Below are 23,613 nucleotides of genomic sequence, written 5' to 3'. Positions count from 1 at the left end.
GCATGGAAACGAACGACGCTGACCGGCGCGTGGCACCCCCCCCCCCCCCCAGCGGCGTGCACCCGGGGGGGGGGGGGGTTTCTTTCGCCAGGGTGGGGGTCGCGCTGCATGGGGGGGTGGGTGCTGCACCCAGGGGGCGGGGCACATCGGCGTTCCGCCCCGGGTGTCAGCGCCCCTCGGAACGCCACTGATCCAGGTCCAGATGGGAGACGCTTGGGCCAGACCTGGTTCCGAACTTACATTCCAAAGCAGTGTGGTATTTGTTATCCCAGATTCTACCCAGTGAAATAAGTACTGCAAGTCCCATAATGCACCATGACAGGGTTGTCAGGAGTCCAGAAAAGCCTTATAATCTACCATTTTCCAATGTGGAGCCAGTTTGTAGCACAATAAATTTTAGGAACAGCTGCTCTTGGATAGAGGATCAATTTCCAAATCTATCACTGCAGCACTGTGCGTCGAATAACCGAACAGAAATATAAGACATGACCTCAGAGGAAGAATACAGGTCTATCCACATCAACTGCCCAGCTTTACATTCCCTTCCTCTCCCTCAGAGATCCTTATGCCAGTCCCATGTTTCAACGGATTCACTTACTGTTGTTATCTCCACCACCTCTCCAGAAGGCCATATTCAAGCCCCTTTCTGTAAAGAAATATTTCCTTAGATTATTTTTATTTATTTATAACATTTGTATCCCACATTTTCCCACCTATTTGCAGGCTCAATGTGGCTTACATAGTTCCGTAAGTGGTGATTACCAGTTCCGGAGAGGAGAAATACATTGTTGAGGAAGAGGAGACAGAGTGGATTAGGTTACAGGAAAGAAAGTTCGTCTTATGATAAGAACTGAAAGGTATTAAGGTTAAACTTCATTCATTTTTCAGTCTATTCCCTTTCATTCTTACCCTACGGATAAGGCAAATAGACAGAGACATTAAATGATATAGGGGTCGATATTCAAAGCTATTTAAACAATCAGAAACTGCTCCTGGCCAGTTAAACTGCTTGTTCAAGGCTTTCCGTTAATATTCAGCGGCACTTAACTGGATAATGCCACTGAATATCACCACAGACCACTAAACTGAAAAAGCCAGATATTTTGTGGGCGGTCTGCAGGCAGAGTCAGCACTTAACCACCTAAGTTTAGCAATTAAACTGGACTGCATAAAAGTCAGTCTTAATCATCTAAGCGACGCCGTATAAAGATAAGTGCTGAGTATTACACTTAGCCACATAACAGATAGCCAGCCACATAAACCTGGATATTTAGTGCCAGTGCATGGTACTGGAAGACTGGAGGGTGGCCAAAATGCCGATTTTTAAAAAAGGATCCAGAGGTGATCCGGGAAATTATAGACCAGTAAGCCTGACGTCGGTGCAGGGCAAAACAAAATTACGGAGCATATTCAAAAGCATGGGATTAATGAGACAAAGCCAACAGATTCCTCCCAGTATTTAAGTAGGGTCTCTTACAATTGGTCACAGGGCATAGGGTTCGATGGAGCTTCCAGATCTGAACTCGGTTCACTGACAAAGACATCTCCCTTGCAGGTAACTGACCAAATGGCTCGATGTGACGGAGGGCCTTGAATCCTTCTGCTCTCACAGCAGGCCGTGCTCAACAAGGCAAGCTGTGAAGATGAACCAGATATTGTACAGAAGTGGACCACAAAAATATCACCAGTATTTGTTGCTCTGCATTTCGGACACTTACTGGCGGTACAGTGAGCTATAAATAAATACAACCAGCCTGATGTTGAGCCGTAATGGTTGGCGTTATTTTAAAACACTGGCCGCTCACCAGAGCAACTACTGTTGGATAAAACAGGGACCTGTAGAGAGAAGGATAAGGGAGGCAGCCTTTTAATCCATAAGATCTGTATTGTAGCAAGGAATTTATTTTGCAATCGTGGACTGCTGCTGGGCCACCTAGCTAATGGAACAAGAGGAATCAATTACACCAACTTCTAGTATTGGAGGCACAAGAGGCTTGAAGAGCTCCTATATGTAAAACACAATTTTTGATGGTTTGGAATTGCTATATACAAAATATGTCTCCAAAAGGTAGAAGTCTCATTCTGAACACTTGATGACCTTTAGGGACCAGGAGCCCTGCTGGAATATTGCTGCCTAGCTGTAGGTTTTGATCTGGAGGAAGCTGGGGGAGGGAGGGGATTGGAACCTTCTTTTTCCATTGTTATTCTGTTGCCAGAGGCCATTAGAACCCAGGCTTGGGTGACAACTGCTTCTAAGTAGGTGGGGGGGGGGGGGGGGTGAGTGATGGGGTGGAACCTTTTAATCTATTGTAAGAGTTTATTGTATATGTTACTGGATTGTTGTGTTTAAATCCAATAAAATGTTTAAACCTAAAAACAATGGCTGCTGCAGGGGAAAAAAAAAAGTCTGGATAAACAATGCCAGAACCTGGATAATAGCCAATGCTGATTATCTGGATATTGATATTAAGCCCACTATTTGGACAACTTTGGACAGCCTTTTTGATGGGAAGTGAGATTTTTCTTGCTGTTCTAAGTTGTCCAGGTACCTTATCTGGATAGAGGACTGATTTGCAGTTGCTATCCAAATAACTCCAGGGGGGTCTCCATGCTCGGTCTCAAGCTCTGTGGTGGCAATTCTGTAAACTGGCATCAAGATTTAGGTAGTCCCAATGAATATGCATGAGAGAGATTTGCATACAATAGAGGCAATTGCATGCATACCTCTCTCATGCATACTCATCGTGGCTATTCTGAAAATCTGACCGAATGGGTGTGTCCTCAGGACTGGGTTGAGAAGCCCTGCACTAACCATTAGGCCACTCCTACCTACGAGGGTCCAGGTTACCGGATTAGGCTAGTGCACTTACCCAGTCATGCATTTCTTGCTCTGTGCTGGCAGCAATTCGTATGGGCCATCTCTGCTTTGTCTTCTCAGGGGTGTAAACAGCAAAGGAGTGCTTTGTATCGTTCAGAACTTCCACCAGAACTGTCACTTCATTAAGAAACACGTGTATATACTGTCAAAAAGAAACAAAGCTGGGCTGAACAATAACGCACTGCCACACTGAATGAATTTTGGAGGAACTCGATTACTCTAAACAAGTGAAGGGGGATGGGAGGAAACAGATTTTGGGAGCCGATGTGTTTAAATTCTGCTTGCTCATTTTGACGTTCAGCAATCACGCAATTAAAGGAATATTCTACCATCTGCATTATCCTGTTCTCCTTGTAGATGCTTGATTCATCTCAAGAATAAGAAATATATTTATTGTGACCCTACCCTGCTGGAGAAATTTGAATTGGAACAGGTGAAAATTAAGATCTAGGGAATAAATAGGAATTTAGTTTGAATATTAGCATGGATTTGCTTGATTTTTCTTTTTGTTATGGCCCTCTTGGTCTTTCTTTCTTTTTTCCGTATTCTTTGATGTAATACTTTGCTTGATACTTATGAATGTATGACTTGACCTACCATAAGCAAACATAAGCAACCCATCCATTTACCGGTTCATCTTATCATTAACAACAATGACTTAGAAATTACCTCCTACCAATCTTCTTACCCTCCATGCTCTTCCCCTACCTCTTCTTTATCGCTCTACGTCCTTACCTATCCCTATCCCTTCTCTCACACCTCTTCTATCCCATTTACTTCTTGTTCATTTGTCCTATCACATACCTCCTTTGTTGATTCTGATACTACAAATTGTATTCTCTTGTTACTACGTAAGCCGCATTGAGCCTGCGATGAGCGGGAAAGCGAGGGATACAAATGTAATAAATAAATAAATAAAAACCCTATAAAGGTTCGATTCACTATGTACCTATTCTAAATCTATGAGGAAAAGCTTAAACGGCAATTTAAAACGGTTTGGAAGGCCAAGTGGATTTGTATTTTGGGTCTAATTTATAAGGTGCATAAGCGCCTATGTATCTTTATAAAAATGATCTCGGAAAAACTGCAGAACTGCAGCTAAATGAAGTCACGGACATTTATGCCTTCTCAGAAGCAAGCGAGATATATTGCTACAAAGTATACGAGGATACATGAATTTTATGAAAAATATGCCCATAAATGATTCATCCACCCAGGCTCTGTCCTCCAGAGTTCTGTAAAAGTATGTGTGTTCTTGTCAGTGTGTGTACTTCAGTGTGTATGTGTTTGTTTGTTTGTGTGTGTGTGTTGTGGGGGAGGGGATATTTTTACAAAAGTGGTATTTGGGGGGGGGGGCAGTTCTACAACTGGGCACCTCCATTTAAGTGCCTCAAGGACATGTGGAAGCAGCCCAGGTTCTGTTCTAGAACTAGCCGTTGAGCCCTTTAAAACGGGCTATTGGGTCGCCGCTGCTCCCTCCCCCCGAGGTCGCTGCTGCCGGTGCCCCCCCCCCGAGTCGCCGCCGCCGGCCCGTCTCTTCGCTATTCAAGTTACATCTCCGGCGCAGGCAGATCAGCTGAGCTCCCGTCGGCCTTCCTTCTCTGCCTGTGGCCCGTAACGTCGGCAAGGGCGGGACACAGGCAGGGAAGGAAGGCCAACGGCAGCTCAGCTGATCTGCCTGCTCCGGAGATGTAAGTTGAATAGTGAAGAGATGGGCCGGGTGGAGGGCGTCCTTAACTGCTTTCCGTCGTGGGGACGACCAAAGTTCACGGGGGCGTGCCGGCAGTGTACTGAAGGCGGGACGGGGGCGTGGTTAAGAGATGGGCGTCCTCGGCCAATAATGGAAAAAAGAAGGGCATCCCTGACGAGCATTTGGTCGACTTTACTTGGTCCATTTTTTTTCACGACTAAGCCTCGAAAAGGTGCCTGAACTGACCAGATGACCATTGGAGGGAATCGGGGATGACCTCCCCTTACTCCCCCAGTGGTCACCAACCCTCTCCCACCCAAAAAAAAAAAAAATTAAAAAACATTTTTTGCCAGCCTCTATGCCAGCCTCAAATGTCATACCCAGCTCCATCACAGCAGTATGCAGGTCCCTGGAGCAGTTTTAGTGGGCGCAGTGCACGTCAGGCAGGGGGACCCAGGCCCATCCCCCCCCCCCACCTGCTACACTTGTGGTGGGAAATGTGAGCCCTCCAAAACCCACCCGAAACCCACTGTACCCACATGTAGGTGCCCCCCTTCATCTCTAAGGGCTATGGTAGTGGTGTACAGTTGTGGGTAGTGGGTTTTGGGGGACTCAGCACCCAAGGTAAGGGAGCTATGCACCTGGGAGCAATTTGTTAAGTCCACTGCAGTGCCCCCTAGGGTGCCCGGTTGGTGTCCAGGCATGTGAGAGGGACCAGTGCACTACGAATGCTGGCTCCTCCCACGACCAAATGCCTTGGATTTGGTCGTCTTTGAGATGGGTGTCCTCAGTTTCCATTATCACCGAAAACCGGGGTCGAACATCTCTAAGGTCGACCATCTCTAGGGTCGACCTAAATGTTCAGATTTGGCCGTCCCCAACCGTATTATCGAAACGAAAGATGGACATTCATCTTGTTTTGATAATACGGGATGCCCCGCCCATTTGTGGGGACGTCCTCGGAGATGGGCGTCCTTAGAGATGGGCGTCCCCGTTCGATTATGCCCCTTCACATGTCCTAGTGCATAACTGCAATGAGTGTGTTCGCATGGGAGGTGCATGGGTAGATCATATGTGTTGCAACTATTTCAGTGTGCACTTGGTTGAATACTGCTGCATTTAAGTACATTTGCCACAGAGCGAGCGTAAGCTCTAATGCCTAAATTTAGATGCCTACGCTAGTCCTATATAATAATTTGCACCTCCAACGTTCCATGTCTGGCTGCCTGGGTTCGTAACATCTCCTGACGTCAGCCAGCCTCCAGGGTTCCATTCCCCTCACTGTCCCGCTGTCGCGTCAAGACGTAATGACGTCAGAAGGCAGAACAGTGAGAGGGAAGGGAACGCTAGAGGCGAGCTGATGTCAGGAGGGATGTTACGAACAGAACGGAAGCCAGCGCCAGCCAGAGAACGTTCAGGTACAAATCGAGGGGAGGAGAGGGCAGAGGAGAACTGATGGACATGGATGGGATGGGAGGACAGTAGAGGAGAAAATCACGGGACACGGATGGGAGGGCAGGGAAGAGGAGAACCGCTGGACATGGAGGGGAGGGAAGAATTGCTGGACATGGAGCGGAGGGCAGGGGAGAAAAAAAAAAAGCTTACATGACAGCCTTCCTAGGGTCCGTTTCATTGTTGAGGAAACGGGGATGGTTCCACTAGTGTTCCATAATGCATTAAGCACACAGATTTGCTTTTATAGAAAACTAGTTTATCGCTTAGACTTTGGATGACTAATTTTTAGTGCCCTTCAGAGAACTGCCCCCTAGGTTACTTACTCGCACCATTATAGAGTACAGCTTAACCCCCTAATTCTATAAAAGTGCCAAATATTGTGCACGCAAATTTGGGCACATGCCCAATATACATGCACAATTAATTGAATAATGAGCTAAGACCAATAATTGGCTTTTTAATAGGCAATTATTGGCACTAATTAGAATTGGAATTTACACACCTAAATTATACGCATGAGAAAAAAAGGGGCGCGGAAACATGGGTGGAATGGGGACGTTCCTAGCTTCTACGCGCGTTGTTATATAATGAGGGGGGGATACACACCAAATTTAGGCGCTTACATTTGGGCCACGTTTCAGTTGGTGCAAGTGGCCACGCCTCAAGTTAGGCACGATTCCCGGGCATAAGTGCTATTCTATAAACCATGCCTAACTTTTTAAGTGCAGATTATAGAATAGTTTTTTCCAGTGCCATATAAATAATTCACCCCTAAGCGTCCTGCTGGCATTTGCACACGTGTATGCTTACCCGTGCTAATATTCTACTCATTTATGCACACAAAGGGTGTATACATAGCCAATTAGATCATAGAATTTCTCTTTTTACATGCATATACTGGCATATATGTGAAAAATGTCTTTATAAAAATTACTCCCCCTCCACCCCCCCCCCCCCCCCCCCCCCCCCCGGTGAAACCAGCTCATAAATCAGTAATAATTCAAATCCTGGACAATCCTCGTTCTGTTTGGCTTCCACTGTAACTGGTTTAGTAGCTCGTTAAATAATAACAGTACAGTTTCCCGGAGAAAATGCATGTATAATACTCTACAAAACAAGGAAACATTCCCGAGAATGTCATCCACCATCTGCTGCACACACATTCGTGTTCTCAGCCAATCAAATGCAGCACTGAAATATCACCACCATTACAAAGTACCTTTTTTTCTTCGTAGTAGCTGTAATAAATGAAAAGAATGCTGTCTCTCATGCCATCATTTCCTGTGAACTGCTCCAGTGCCACCCGCACATCCATCCATTTACAGGGCTTCCAGTGTCGCCACCACTGCAAGGTTCCTGTCTTTACCCAGACTGACTGCAACATAGTAGAGAAAGACCAGATCAGTATCAAAGTCACCTAGGGGACATATCCAGTTCCTCCAGAAGGACAAAAAAACAAAAAAAAACTCAACTTTAGTTTGCACAGACCTTCACTATAGAAAATCGGACTTGTGTAGTTCACTGGGAGTTCAAATGTAAAGTAAGCAATACAGTGATTCTAGTTTTAAAATTTAAAAAACAAAACTCTGGTCATGGGTTATCAGGTGATTTTGTGCAACAGATACCACTTATAATATGCTGAAAGTTCTGGGAACCTGATTCTAACGAAGTGGAAGTCCAAGATATAAAAATAGAGACTTTGATTACGGAAATGGCTTCTCTATGAAAATCAGACAATTTGATAATGAAGAATAGTTATCTTTCTTATAAAAATTGGAATTTCTGGAGAACCAATTAAGGGAAAAAAACTTGAGAATGATAAATTTACCTATAATATCCTATATATCAGCTACTGAATTCTTGAAGACATATTTTTCTGATACTTTGCTAATACTTTCTGATAGCCACCTTTTGGTGACTAAAATTATATTTCCTTTAAAATCTTCTTTATCAGAGTAAAGAGATGTAAGTTTAACTGACATTTTGGAAAATTCAGAAGTTATAGATAGAGTTATATTATTAGTGACTTTCGTCTTTGATTTAGATAGGAACAATGTTTTGAAATTGTATTTCCAATACATGGTTGATAGTTTTTTGGGTTCAAAGATGCATCTATTTCCTGACACATCAAGGGAATCGCAGACTGGGAGGTGTGAAGTCTTGGCTTTTAAGCCAGGAATCATTGCCCCAGGTGGGACTTTCCTAGCGCAATTCCCTTGTAATTGTTTTATTTCCTTATTACTTATTTGTTTGAACCTAAGAAATTATAAGAGTTTGTGGAAACAGATGAAGAATCCTCTGCAGCAACTTCCTTCAGTTACCACTGTACCGGCTGCAATAACCGATTAACCTTCCTCCCTCAGAAAATGTGAAGTGTAAGATTAACCATTTTGAGTTTTTCTTATTTTCTTTAAGATTGTTTTCCTGATCTTGGATCTTCCAATTGTGGACAATTATGTAAATATATATTGTTGAGAGAAAATGTTTTCCTTTTTATATTAATTTCTGTATTTCCTTACATTTATGTGCTAAAGGTGAATGTAATTAAGTAAAATGATAAATAAAAAAAACGCAAAAAAAAAAAAAACCTGCAGGTCTGTGCAGCTTCAGAGAAATAATTCCTGTCTGTATTAACTTTTAAGCGTGTGGAGAAGCTGAATGTGTTAGTTGGTTGTTGGGTTTTTTTTTGCGTTGGTTTTTTTTAATTATTTTATTTGGGCTGGTGGTTACTGCATTCTCCTTTCTCTTGTGGCTCAATTGGAACCCAGTGCTGAGATTTATTTTATTTTTGTTACATTTGTACCCCGCACTTTCCCACTCATGGCAGGCTCAATGCGGCTTACATGGGGCAATGGAGGGTTAAGTGACTTGCCCAGAGTCACAAGGAGCTGCCTGTGCCTGAAGTGGGAATCGAACTCAGTTCCTCAGGACCAAAGTCCACCACCCTAACCACTAGGCCACTCCTCCACTGTTGCTACTATTTGAGATTCTACATGGAATATTGCTATTCCAACATTCCATGTAGAAGTCGGCCCTTGCAGATCACCAATGTGGCCGCGCAGGACGTCAGACTCACAGAAACAGAAGCCTGCGCAGCCTTCTACATGGAATGTTGCTAGTGGAATAGCAACATTCCATGTAGAATCTATAGAAATCAAACAAAATAAAACATGGAAAAGAAAATAAGATGATACCTTTTTTATTGGACATAACTTAATACATTCCTTGATTAGCTTTCGAAGGTTGCCCTTCTTCCTCAGATCGGAAATAAGCAAATGTCCAATAAAAAGTTATGTCCAATAAAAAAGGTATCATCTTATTTTTTTTTCCATGTTTTATTTTGTTTGATTTCTATTGATAACCTTAAGAGTGGACTAACACGGCTACCACACTCCTCTACTTAACATGTAGAATCTGCAATAGTAGCAACATTCCATGTAGAATCTCCCAATAGTAGCAACATTCCATGTAGAATCTCCAATAGTATCTATTTTATTTTTGTTACATTTGTACCCTGCGCTTTCCCACTCATGGCAGGCTCAATGCAGCTTACATGGGGCAATGGAGTGTTAAGTGACTTGCCCAGAGTCACAAGGAGCTGCCTGTGCCTGAAGTGGGAATCAAACTCAGTTCCTCAGGACCAAAGTCCACCACCCTAACCACTAGGCCACTCCTCCACTCATGCCACAAAGCTTCATTCACAGCTACTTGGGGATTTTCCCAGTCTTCCCAAGTCTGATTATTGCAGCAGGGTCCTGAGACTAGTAGCCATAAATCAGGATTCCTTCTGCATCCTAGTATCCAGATTTGGCCATCAGGTGTCACTTTTAAATGATGACAATTTCCACCACCAAGACTAAACACTTCCTCTGCAGCATCCCCAGCCAACCCTGGAGATAGAAGAGCTAATCTGATCCTACCTGTCCCTTTAACAACTTCAAAACGATTAGTATGAGAGAAATTTCAAAGTGTTTCCCTGCATAACTCAGTTGTTTGAAAACTGCCCACCCTGCAGTACAGGTGTTTTTGGACTGCATAGTTTGTAAGGGAGGAAAAAGCAAGGAAGATATATCGGCAGTGGGGGATGGGGGAACAATTCAGAACATGCACCTATAACACATTACACCAATAATCACGTACAGAGGTAAAAGTATAGACTGAGTCCTTTTACAAAGGCATGCTGAAAAATGGCTTGCAGTAGTGAAGGCGTGGGTTTTGGGCACGCGCCGATCCATTTTTTAGCGCGCCTGTAAAAAGGCCTTTTTTTAAAATTTTTGCCAAAAATGGACGTGCGGCAAAATGAAAATTGCCGCGCTTCCATTTTGGGTCGGAGACCTTACCGCCAGCCAATGACCTAGCGGAAAAGACTCATGCAGTAACCAGGCGGTAATGACCTACGTGCGTCAAACGCCACTTGGCTCACATCCGTTATGCACACGCCTGAAAATAAAAAAAATATTTTTCAGATGCGCAACAAAAATGAAATTACCGCCAAGAGCTACACGGTAGCCGGGCATTAACTCCCATTTTGGCATGCATTGGGCGCCTGTAGACGTTTACGCTGCTTACTAAAAGGGCCCCTTAAAGAGCAATTCTATAACGGAGCACCTGGTAGAGCATATTTTATACAAGAAACTAGGCATCTACTTTATTTCATTACTCCAAGAGGAACCCTGCACAAAAAAATTGAAAATTCTGCACACACACACACAAAAAATTACAAATAAAATCTGCAGAATTCTCCTATTTTAAGGGCTGGCATCCCCCCCAGGCATGAAATACACCCCATCCCCACCACTGTTTACCAAGCACTTTCATGCAGATTTCCACCCCATTCCCACGGCACGCACATACACACACTTCATAGTTTTTCCAGTCGGGTAGCTAGTAGGAAAATACTGGCTTAGGATGGGAGTTTGTCTCAGCAGGCATGGAAGCAGGGACAAGGGGAGACCTCTCCAAGGATAAGCCATGCCTGAGGTAGAAATTGTGCCCCTCTCCTCCTTCTTCAAAAGGGTGCATCCACTACATCAGGGGCGTAGCCAGACTTCGGCGGGGGGGGGGGGGTCCAGAGCCCAAGGTGAGGGGGCTCATTTTAGCCCCCTCCCCGCCATTGCCGCCACCAACTTTGCCCCTCCCCCTGCAGACGACCCTCTCAACCCCCCTCCCGCCACCAACCTACCATTGCCTACCTTTTCTGGTGGGGGACCCCAACCCCCCGCCAGCCGAGGTCCTCTTCTTCTCACAAAAGGTTTCCTTCTGAGTCTGACGTCCGACGTCAGGTGACGGCGGGAGGGTTGTTGGCAGGGGGGTCCAGGGCCAAATCTACATGGGGCCCAGGCCCCCCTGGCCCCACGTAGCTACGCCACTGCTTACATGCGGGGGAGTGCCTGAATACTCATTAGCTGAAACCGCCCTTGTTCACAATACCTGCTCGACAGCTTGCTCATAATGCCGAAAACTTTCCAATTCCCTCCTGGAGCGTTCACCGAGTTGTTGGAAAATCTGTTTGCGCCAGGCTGCTGTCTGAGCTGGTGTGATGGAAAGAGAAAGGAACTGTACAGAAGAGGTGAGGTCTGAAGCAGAATAAAAGAAAGAAATACATAAATAAATAAATAAATAAATAAATGAGAGGCAGATAAAGTAAAAACCACTTAGTAATGTATGTTCTCTCCCCTGGCAGCCTTACATTACTTTTATAATGCAGTCCTAAAATGTGTTTAATGCCTTTGCTGTTATTCTCACTGCTGCTGCGGCTAAGAAAGCAAATAGAATGTTAGGTATTATTAGGAAAGGAATGGAAAACAAAAATGAGGATGTTATAATGCCTTTGTATCGCTCCATGGTACGACCGCAACTCGGATATTGTGTTCATTTCTGGTCGCCACATCTCAAAAACGATATAGTGGAATTAGAAAAGGTGCAGAGAAGGGTGACGAAAATGATAAAGGGGATGGGACGACTTCCCTATGAGGAAAGGCTAAAGCGGCTAGGGCTCTTCAGCTTGGAGAAAAGGTGGCTGAGGGGAGATATGATAGAGGTCTATAAAATAATGAGTGGAGTTGAACGGATAGATGTGAAGCGTATGTTTACACTTTCCAAAAATACTAGGACTAGGGGGCATGCGATGAAGCTACAATGTAGTAAATTTAAAACGAATCAGAGACACGTTTTCTTCACTCAACCTGTAATTAAACTCTGAAATTCATTGCCAGAGAATGTGGTAAAGGCGGTTAGCTTAGCGGAGTTTAAAAAAGGTTTGGACGGCTTCCTAAAGGAAAAGTCCATAGACCGTTATTAAATGGACTTGGGAAAAATCCACTATTTCTGAGATAAGCAGCATAACATGTTTTGTACTTTTTTGGGATCTTGCCAGGTATTTGTGACCTGGATTGGCCACTGTTGGAAACAGGATGCTGGGCTTGATGGACCTTTGGTTTTTCCCAGTATGGCAATGCTTATGTACTTATGTAAATTTCCGTCCCCTAATAGTCCCCCAAACAAGAGGTTGAGGTATATAACTTGAAGTGTGTGTAAATGATGGGGAAATTTGTTGGGTTTTAGGAGTACTGCTGTTCTCAAATAAGGAATACCCAAAATGTTTGAAGGACCATTTAAGTTCATGCCCAGAGCATGCCTTCTTCAAATCTATGTGCTGTGGTATATATGCATGAGTAGCATAATTACATGTGCACGCTGATTTACACATATAATTATGATTTTTACATGTGTAAACAACACTTAAGTTTTCTAAAATTTGCCCCATGCTCTGCAAAGGCAAAACAGGCAAATTCACTGCTTGACAGGGGTGGGGACTCAGGAGCTGCTGTGAGCCACGTGGATGCATAATTATAAAAGTAACTTTTAAAGTAAAGTACTATAAGATAGTGTTTTCTGCTTCCTTATATGTTTTTTATACATTTTTGGTTTGTTGAGGTGTTTTTGTAAAATATGAGATGATACCTAAGGAAACAATGAACCACTTCAATGGACTGTGAGGCTCTATGAGGCAGCCCCCTCCAGACACCCAGATCCACAGCGGTGGTCCGTCAGCTCCATATGGCTCATCGGCTTTGACAGAACACATTCCCAGCGAAGAAAGACTGGATGTCTCGCTGAAATAATGGGAAGACGTAGCTGCACTGTCACGAGTTTCCACCAAGTCAATATTTGTCCATTGGAGTACTGCAGGCTTGGAAACCACGCCCTGAGAGTGGTCCGGTCTTTTAATCACAGCCTCTCCATCATGGTCTGAAGCTGGATCTGTTTGTTCTTGGAGATTCTGGATTACACCGGGACATGATTCCACAACTTGAATGCCCATCGCATCTTTGCTGTTACAGCTGCTTTGGGTTTCTGGTGCATGGGGAGGTTCAAGCGGTCTTTCAGCATCGCACAAACAGTCTCCATCAGTTAGCACTGATGAGTCCACTTCTTCCTTGACTTCATCACCAAAGAAGCAGCCAGCACTATAAAGACACACAGTTACACATTTCATCATACTATTTTCCTAACACAGACCTACACTATCACGTGTCCACCTGCTAAAATAGGTTTAAAGTTTGTTTATCTGACATTTGTGGCTGGTATATCTTCCTGGCTTACAGAACAGATATGGTGCATGCACATTACACTCAAAGACAGAAAACTCCCTATAAGTCTGCCAAGATTCGTAAATCCAACCACACAAGTTCTGAACCTTGTGCAGCCTCATGCTCCTTCACAGGAAGTAAAGTGAGAGCAGATCTAAGTCATCATTTGACTAAACCTGTTTATAACTGGTGAACAGGTGGACCACAAGAAACGAGCTAGTCTTGAATACGGTCTACTGAAATTTTATGGGTGGGACAGAGGCAACAGCCTGCTGGGTTGGTGTGGGTGTCAATTGGCAAGGACTGTCTTCAGTGGTATGAGATTTGGGAGTAAAATTAAACTCTGTTCTTTCAGGGAAAGATCAGGTAAAAATCATCTTTCCACAAACTATGCCTGAATGTAACTCACCTTGAGCTACTACTGAAAAAGGTGTGAGCAAAAATCTAAATAAATAAATAAATGCCTATTGAAAAGGTTAAGATGTTCTCCGTCTCTTGTAGATGTTAAATCAATATAGTAATTCAACTAATCATATATATATGAAGGTCGTCCCCTTATATATTATATCCAACTATCTAGAGCAATTAGGGGATCATAATAACTCAATTGACTTATACATCAAAACACATTATTTCTGTGTAGAGGAAAGGCCTCATGAAGCCCCTGGCTATGCATTTCTATAGCTCACGGAGGCTGGGCCTGCTTCATCATCGGCCCAAAACTCTGGACTGTAATTTTTTCGGTCCGCTGAAGTTTGAAATGTTTCTGAACGGAGATCAACGCAGACCACAGGACCCTGAGGCAGGTGACGAAACGTTGGCCACCGTTGGCCGTGGTCGCAATCAGCGTTGAGAAAGATTCGTTATATGAAGGACATGATCCAAAAAAGGCTAAGTAGCTTTAAAATCCAAGCGTTTACTGAATATTTTGTGCAGTTCTGGTGAAACTATACATAAAAAAGAAAAAATTACAGTCCAGAGGTTTGGGCCGACGATGAAGCAGCCCAGCCTCCGTGAGCTATAGAAATACATAGCCGGGGGCTTCTTGAGGCCTTTCCTCTACACACAAATAAATGTGTTTTGATGCATACGTCAATTGAGTTATTATGATCCCCTAATTGCTCTAGATAAATCAATATAGTAGACATTCAGGGCCGGATTAACCTTTGCTGGACCCTAGGCAAAGAAGCATATTGGCCTCCTCTCCTCCTTTGTAATGGGCCGGAAACGATGTTTAAGTTCCTTTCCCCATTCCCCCAGTTGCAGCAGCCTTTACTAAACACTTGACTTCTGGTGCCGGGCTTTTGCCTTGAGATTGCCCCTGAACATCAGAAGTGAAGCATTTGATAAGTGTCATATGTTGCTGCAACCCAGACAAGAACTTAAAATGCAAAAAGCCTGGAATTGCATCCTGTTGCAAAGGGGCGCCAGAAATCTTGCTTGCTCTGACTGAAGATTAATGTGTGGGACATGGAAAAAAAAAAAAAAGAGAGACTAATCTTTGGTTCTTTCCCGCCCCAAAGCTCCTTTCTGCCCCCAGCTGATTTATCAGAGCAAAAATCTGCTTTGTGAACCACTGAACCAACAAATCTGTAAAAGCCCCTCCTAAATATTTGGGCCCTACGCAGGCACTTAGGGGCTGAAGCAGAAAACTACTGTGAGCTCAGTCATGTGGTTACTGCGGGGCACATGTGCACGTTACTGGCTGAGCAATGCAGTTAACAGGGTTGAGCATGGGTTTAACTCACACAGCATATACGGCCGCACATTGTATTCAAATGAACGCATATAAGGACATGAGGTATGCTGCCACAATGCAAAAAAAGGAGACCATGGCCTTCGACTCGCGCTGACCATCCATCTTTTGACTCAAGCATCTCCTGAGGGAATTGGGTGGGGTTGGCCAAACTAACAAGTTTTAATGTTTCTTATCGTTTCTGGTTTTATGGGTCCGTGTTTGTATTTTATTCTCTTACGATTGCTTTGGCTGTCAACCTTTTCTATTTCTGTTCTGTTAACATTGTAGTTCTTTTTACACTGCTACCAAAGTTATTTTAATTGTAAACCGCCATCTTGGAAAATGGAGGTGCCCAACCCCACGCGGTAAATTACTACTACTATTTAGCATTTCTATAGCGCTACAAGGCGTACGCAGCGCTGGGATGCACTGTGCAGGGTCAGTCAGCCATATAAAGGAATTTTTCTCATATTTGGTAGTTGGGCAGAGACTAGACACAAAGGAATGGGCTTTTTTTTTTAAGTTTTGAGAGAGGGAAGGGTGTGCCCCTTGACACCAGGGATTGTGAGCTCAGTTTATGGAGGGGGGGGGGGGGCAACGCAGATGCGGAATGTTTTTTTGTTTTGTTTTTTTTTAACGTCACCCTTGGTGGACATCAGTTACTGTAACATGTTGTGCTTTGGTTTTCACTAGCCTGCCTCAATCTTCTCAGATGATTTACTCCTTTTGATTGGGGTCAGTATGCAAGCAAGAATTACAAGAGAGCTAAAAGCTTGAACTGGTTGCTGGTGTTGCAAAGGCTAAAGTTTAAAGTCTAGGGGACAATGCTCAAAGCTAATGACATTTAAATTATGTGTGCTGTGAAATCGAAGGTAAAGGGGAGGAATGTGCTTGGCACATGCACATAAGAGTTTCACCGTAAGCGCAGCTCTTGTGCACATGACCAGGCAAACCCTGAAGTGAAACACACATCAGTGCTACTCTTCTGCACCTTTAAATATATGCTTTCAATTCTTTGGGGTTTTTTTTTTCCTTTTTACTCAGAAGGCTTATATTTAAGCACAGAAAACAGACAGAAATGTGTGCTTTCACTTTCAGGTTTGCTCAGATTTGCACACATTAATTTCTCGGTACCGGTTCTTCAAGGGTTTACTGGCTTCCTTCTGCTTCAAAAAAAAAAAAATGGACAGATTTTAAACAGAAAATCATAAGAAATGCTCTCTTCAAACCCCTCGATGGTGGTAGGTTTCTAGAATTGGGACGGCATGGAGGAGTGGCCTAGTGGTTAGGGTGGTGGACTTTGGTCCTGAGGAACTGAGTTCGATTCCCACTTCAGGCACAGGCAGCTCCTTGTGACTCTGGGCAAGTCACTTAACCCTCCATTGCCCCATGTAAGCCGCACTGAGCCTGCCATGAGTGGGAAAGCGCAGGGTACAAATGTAACAAAAATAAAATAGATACTATTGGAGATTCTACATGGAATGTTGCTAGCAACATTCCATGAAGAAGGCTGCACAGGCTTCTGTTTCTCACAGAAGCAGAAGCCTGCGCGGCCTGAGTGGCCACCACCCTAACCACTAGGCCACTCCTCCACTGTTGCTACTATTGGAGAATCTACATGGAATGTTGCTATTCCACTAGCAACATTCCATGTAGAAGGCTGCGCAGGTTTCTGTTTCTGTGACGTGCAGGACGTCAGACTCACAGAAGCAGAAGCCTGCGCGGCCACATTGGTGATCTGCAAGGGCCGACTTCTACATGGAATGTTGCTAGTGGAATAGCAACATTCCATGTAGAATCTCAAATAGTAGCAACAGTGGAGGAGTGGCCTAGTGGTTAGGGTGGTGGACTTTGGTCCTGAGGAACTGAGTTCGATTCCCACTTCAGGCACAGGCAGCTCCTTGTGACTCTGGGCAAGTCACTTAACCCTCCATTGCCCCATGTAAGCCGCATTGAGCCTGCCATGAGTGGGAAAGTGTGGGGTACAAATGTAACAAAAAAAAATGACCTCATTAACATCAGTTTGACTACACTTAAATACAATTTGCAGCCATCTTTGGCGTGCACATTGTTTCCTGCGCTAAAGCATTCTGAGCATTCTGTGCAGGTTAACACCGGCGCTAGTCCAGCGCTAATCGGCTCTAACGCCGGCCTTAGGTTCTGAGCATATTCTAATCTTTAGATAGGGAAACGCCTGTGTATTTGAGTGACATGTCAAAGTTCTACGTACCCTCAAGGCCTCTACGCTCCAGTGGAACACACTTAATGGTAGTCTGTGGTCTAAATGGTGTGAGATCTTCCAGCAAGCAGGCAACGAAGGTCTTATCTGCTGGCCCACTGCTCTGAAACACTTTTTTTCTGAGGGCTCATGTCTGGCAGTGAATTATACTCAATTTTGGAAGCTGTTGAAAACTTTGTATTTGCTAATGCATTCAAGTTGGGTTGTGCATTGATGGATTGGGCTAGGTTCTCAGTTTTTAGTGTCCGGTAGGCACAAATATCTTTTTGTTGGTACCCGGTCAACATAGCCCCGACAAAAGGCTCCAAACAAAAAAAGCTCCCGACATAACAGCCACTGTCAAAACGGCCTGTCCACAATATAACCCTTGACAAGTTCAATATAACCCTTGACAAGTTAGCCCCCCCCCCCCCACCCCGACAAACGGGCCCGATCAGGCTGCCCTGAATATGGGACTGCATTTTTTTTCCTAATAATCTTACCTTGCCAAACAGGATAAGGTTGGTAAAGACTATGAAAATGATGACAATATTGTTTTGGGGTTTTTTTAATTAGCATGTTGATGTAAGAATAATTTCTTTAAATAGCAGAACAGATCATGAATACCAGTTTGTAGCTATAGAATTTTGTTTATTTATATATGCTTTATGCAATTGAATGCTGGTAGGAGTCTTTATCAGTGAAGATTTCAGTTGTAGTTTATTATATTTTTTGTGATGTGTTATTTTTTCTTAGGGGGCTGTTTTGTTATGGTGTGAAATGTCAAGGGTTATTTTGTTACAAGGCTGTTTTGTCAGGGCTACTATGACTGGGTGCCCCTTTTTGTTGTACTTATGTTGTTGACATTTCTATTGAACTGTGAATGTGAAATTGTAAATTTGCCCGAATGATGTTTTGCTAGGGTGGAATATAAATTTAAATAAAACATTCAACTTCTGAGGCTGACAGAAACAAGGGATACAGAAATTCTTAACAGACAGCCTTGCCCCCCGCCCAAAGCAACCAGCCAGCAAAACTGGACAGAGAGAGCATAATACAGTTCAAGCTTCTCTTACTCACCTACAAATGCACTCGATCTGCGGCCCCTCCGTACCTCTCTACCCTCATCTCCCCTTACGTCCCTACCCGTAACCTCCGCTCTCAAGACAAATCCCTCCTTTCAGTACCCTTCTCCACCACCTCCAACTCCAGGCTCCGCCCCTTCTGTCTCGCCTCACCCCATGCCGGGAACAAACTCCCTGAGCCTATACGCCGTGCCCCCTCCTTACCCATCTTCAAATCAATGCTCAAAGCCCACCTCTTCAATGTTGCCTTCGGCACCTAATCACTACACCTCTTCTCAGGAAAGCTTAACTACCCCAACTTGACATTTCGTCCTTTAGATTGTAAGCTCTTCCGAGCAGGGACCGTCCTTAATTGTTAATTTGTACAGCGCTGCGTAACCCTAGTAGCGCTCTAGAAATGTTAAGTAGTAGTAGTAGTAGTAGTAGTAATACTGGCAATTTCAGTGCCAAAAGAGGAACCAGTGGCACATAAGTGCTGAGGAACCGTGGAAAAGGGTGGCAGACTGGAAAGATCAGATGGCATGGGCTGAAACGAGGATCTGAACCCCAGGGAGATGAGAAGGAAAAACGAGATTCTCTAAAATGGGACCAGTAAATTAAATCAACGGAGGTATAAAACGATTGCTCGCTTTTCTGTAGTTTTCTATTTTACGGAAGACATGAAGTCTGATTCTTGATCATTTACCCGTCTAATTTTTGCAACTTGAACACAGACTGCCGTTAATGATGTCTTGCTACCCAATGAATAGAAATGAAAGGTGGACTACACAGCACAGTGAACTGCTCATTTCCAAGGTGTCAATCTCCTTCTTCTTGTACCAGTTACCTGTGAAGGCTGCTAGAGCTCCCTGTGTGAGACCTGTCATTCTCTCGGCTTACAACGATTGCCTTCCAAGTTTTCCCACTGAGTTCACTTGGAGTGACACCTTGGCGAACGTACACAGCTCGATCATCACATCCAATTCCCCAGACCTGAAAAAGAAGGCAGAGCGGATATCTTTAGGGGCAACGTTGTCTATTCAGCTGCACTGAGAGAGTGTGTCAAGTTTGGGTGCCTCTTCGGGGTTACGTGTCATCCAGGTGAGTCACATGGATCTTTTGGTTACCCCTACCTGTCCTAAATGTCAAAGTCCACGGGCCTCCTTTTTTTCATGCTATGCGCAGCTGTCCCTCTATTTGGATTTTTTGGAAGCAACTTTTAAGCTTTCGCTCAAGTGTGGTAAGACAACTATTACCCTGCTCCCTTGTAGGCAGTCTTCTGGACCAGAGTGGGGAATTTGGTCTGAGAGAGCAGGTAAACGATTGTTGATATGCAAGGAATGCATTGTGGGGGGGGGGGGGGGGGATGTATCTTTCAAGCATGGGTTGGACCTAAGCCATCCTTGTTTTGGTCTCTGGAGGGCTCAATTGCATACTGTAATGTTGATGGAGCTACATAGAGCTAATTACTCCTTTTAAGAGAAGAAAATTATTTTTGTCTGTCTGGTTGGACTATATTAACCTCTTGCCTCCTAGGGCTCGAAGTTCTGAGCTAAACAAATCGTATCTTTAATAGATCTCAGGATTTCCCTTGAGTTTTTCTCTTCATTACCAGGAGGAATAAGAACCTATTCTCCTGATGATAATTTGTAGTAGGGGGAGAGGGAGGTTCTTTGGTGGATTGGAATTGCTCACTGATAGTTTACTGTATATGGGTAGTGGAGGAGGGGTCGGGGGAGGGGGTCAAGGGAGAGAACTGCAATTTTTCAAACAGTTCAGACTGCATTGTTTTATGTTGAGCATCACATGCATTATTGTATTTGTTTCTTGGTCACTTTTGAAGACCTGCTGTTGCTAATCTTTTGATGAATAAAAATATTTAACCATAAAGAAATGTATTTTCAGTTTTGTATATTCAAGACATTATTTGTGTCTAGCGAACAGCTTTTCATGTTGAAAACAGATTGCACATATATACATTGTTAAAAAGTTTAATTGAGTTGTGTTACCTGGTCATTTAAACCAACATCAACCATCATCATTTCTCCTACCATCTCAATCCAGCCGGTACCACATGGGTTATATGAGTTCACGCCTCTTCTAAACCACACCTGTTGAAAAAGAACAGAAAGAAAGTTTATATTTTTCTCCAACACATACTAAACATCTGGGAGAAAAAAGCATCTTAATCAAGTTAATGGTAGACACTCCTCTCAACTATCAACGTGAGTTTAGTGAATTGGAAATAGAGCCAAGGGGAGAGAAAACAGATCCCTAGTACACTGACCAGATTTTATAATGAGATGACAGGCCTGAATCCCCAGTGAGGCAAGAGGTAAAAGTGCTACTCTCTAGCACTTCTACTGGCCACCTAAAGGAATGACACCGGTGGACATTGATGGAACAAATTATGGGTTAGAATTAGACTTATTAAGGACCACTAAGAGCCACAAATACTGTTACGCCCAGATCAGATTGGAGTTCATCTTGGCACTGCAACACACAAAAAAGAATAAAGATAAAAAGTATTTCCAAAATTGTTATTGCGATTGTTCATGTCATCCAGTGTGTATAAGGGCAAACTACACTAAAAGAAGAAACCTTTTTGGTTTTACAATGAATGGTGTAAACCAGGGATAGGAGAAGAGAAGCTTTAAAATCAAAATACACTGCAAGCTGGGTCAGTAATCAGAAAACTGGTCATATGCATTCTTCTTCTGAGGTATAGAAGCAGCCAGCAAGGGAGTGAAGAACTCGGATTCCAAATTCACACTCAGTGCCAGAATATTCACCCTCCCACAAACCTAGAATTTAGATGTGTATACTTTGTAGAAGAGCCAGTCCCCTAGGGACACACTCAGCCTCAGGCTTAACCATTATGCCAGAGTAGGCAATTGTCTAGGCCAGTGATGGCGAACCTTTCAGAAACCGAGTGCCCAAACAGCAACCCAAAATCTAATTATTTATTGCAAAGTGCCAACAGGGCAATTTAACCTGAATAACAGCAATGTGAGTTTTAAACTTGTTCTAGCCAGTTTAGAAAGCAAGTAGTAAACTGGGGACATGCACAAAAGGGCATTTTCCTGTCACAGTAGCAGCCAACGAAAATGGTATTCAAATGAGCAAATTAGTATTAAAATACTAATCCGATGCACTACCGTTTTCCGAGGAAGTCACCGTGGAAAACCTAACGGGAGGTCTGCACCTCCCGTTAGGTTTTTCTCGTTGGGGCTGCTGCCCTCCCTCCCTCCCAGCACCAGGCAGGCCTCCCTCCCTCCCAGCACCAGGCCTCTCTCCCTCCCAGCACCAGGCATCCGTGCATCCCAGCACCAGGCATCCGTGCATCCCTCCCTCCCAGCACCAGGCAGGTCCACCGAGCACCAAGCAGGCCGCAGGCCCTCCGAACACCAGGCAGGCCGGCCGGCCGGCCGCCCTCCGAGCACAAGGCCGCCTGCCTGCCCTCCCTCCCAGCACAAGGCCGCCTGCCCACCCTCCCTCCCTCCGAGCACCAGGCATCAGGCCTCCCTCCCTCCCAGCACCAGGCCTCTCTCCCTCCCAGCACCAGGCATCCGTGCATCCCAGCACCAGGCATCCGTGCATCCCTCCCTCCCAGCACCAGGCAGGCCCTCCGAGCACCAGGCAGGCCGCAGGCCCTTCGAACACCAGGCAGGCAGGCAGGCAGGCCGGCCGGCCTCCGAGCACAAGGCCGCCTGCCTGCCCTCCCTCCCAGCACAAGGCCGCCTGCCCACCCTCCCTCCCTCCGAGCACCAGGGCCCCCCCTCCGAAATGTAAATGTCATACCTGGTGGGGGTTAAGGCGGCGTCGGCAGTGAAAAGCGTGCTGGCTTGGCGCGCTTTCAGCCTTCCCTTCTGTCTCTCAAGCTCTGGTCCCGCCCTTGCGGAAACAGGAAATGAGGGCGGGACCACAGCTTGAGAGACAGAAGGGAAGGCTCAAGGTGCACCGAGCCAGCGCTTTTCACTGCCGCCGCTGCCGACGCCGCCTTAACCCCAAGCAGATATGACTTTTATTCAGAGGGAGGCTGGAACTGGCTGAGGCGATGGCGCACGTGCCAACAGAGAGGGCTCTGCATGCCCTCTCTGACACGCATGCCACAGGTTCGCCATCACTGGTTTAGGCCAAGCTTCTTGGAACAAAACAAGACTAGACATTCATTCAAAGTGCACACTTTTAGCTGCAGGGATCTAGCCAGGTAAATGGATTTTGGAAAGAGTCCTCATTGGGGGTAATTTTAAACAGGTTTTTGTTTTTTTTTCAAATGTAAAGCACATTTCACACACAGAAAATGGCTCTCATAAAAACTACACAGGCATAAAAAGAAGGTGCACCCACTAGACTGCTTAATTTTTAAAAAAATCATATTTCACATATACTACAAGAATACATTTGAGCAGAAAATAACATAGTAACATAGTAGATGACGGCAGATAAAGACCTGCATGGTCCATCCAGTCTGCCCATGACAAACTCATATGTGTATACCTTACCTTGAATTTGTACCTGTCCTTTTCAGGACACAGACCATATAAGTCTGCCCAGCAGTATTTCTCGCCTCCCAACCACCAGTCCCACCTCCCATCACCGGCTCTGGTACAGACCGTATAAGTCTGCCCTCCCCTATCCTCGCCTCCCAACCACCACCCCCTCTTCCCCCCACCAGCTCCGCCACCCAATTTCAGCTAAGTTTCTGAGGATCCATTCCTTCTGCACAGGATTCCTCTATGCATATCCCACGCATGTTTGAACTCCGTTACCGTTTTCATCTCCACCACCTCCCGCGGGAGGGCATTCCAAGCGTCCACCACCCTCTCCGTGAAAAAATACTTCCTGACATCTTTCCTGAGTCTGCCCCCCCTTCAATCTCATTTCATGTCCTCTCGTTCTACCGCCTTCCCATCTCCGGAAAAGGTGCGTTTGCGGATTTATACCTTTCAAATATTTGAACGTCTGTATCATATCA

The 23,613-nt window shown here is 44.7% G+C and overlaps 1 protein-coding gene across 5 annotated transcripts in view; it reads right to left on the bottom strand.

Annotated features, from left to right (window-relative positions):
• The window catches only part of TECPR1 (tectonin beta-propeller repeat containing 1), a 111,134-nt gene that overhangs the window by 46,733 nt on the left and 40,788 nt on the right, over positions 1-23,613 (bottom strand). For all 5 annotated transcript variants that reach the window (XM_030211964.1, XM_030211966.1, XM_030211962.1 and 2 more), the window contains exons 8-14: positions 20,645-20,746; positions 19,483-19,628; positions 12,987-13,492; positions 11,454-11,599; positions 7,243-7,398; positions 2,871-3,020; positions 1,478-1,635 (exon numbers count right to left, since the gene is read on the bottom strand). In XM_030211964.1, the coding sequence (XP_030067824.1) occupies positions 1,478-1,635; positions 2,871-3,020; positions 7,243-7,398; positions 11,454-11,599; positions 12,987-13,492; positions 19,483-19,628; positions 20,645-20,746 (1,364 nt within the window). The remainder of the gene's footprint in view (positions 1-1,477; positions 1,636-2,870; positions 3,021-7,242; positions 7,399-11,453; positions 11,600-12,986; positions 13,493-19,482; positions 19,629-20,644; positions 20,747-23,613) is intronic.

This window comes from Microcaecilia unicolor, chromosome 8 (assembly GCF_901765095.1).
Source record: "Microcaecilia unicolor chromosome 8, aMicUni1.1, whole genome shotgun sequence".
NCBI lineage: Eukaryota > Metazoa > Chordata > Amphibia > Gymnophiona > Siphonopidae > Microcaecilia > Microcaecilia unicolor.
Note: the sequence above shows the minus strand (reverse complement) of the source record. Positions and strands in the feature narration are given on the sequence as shown.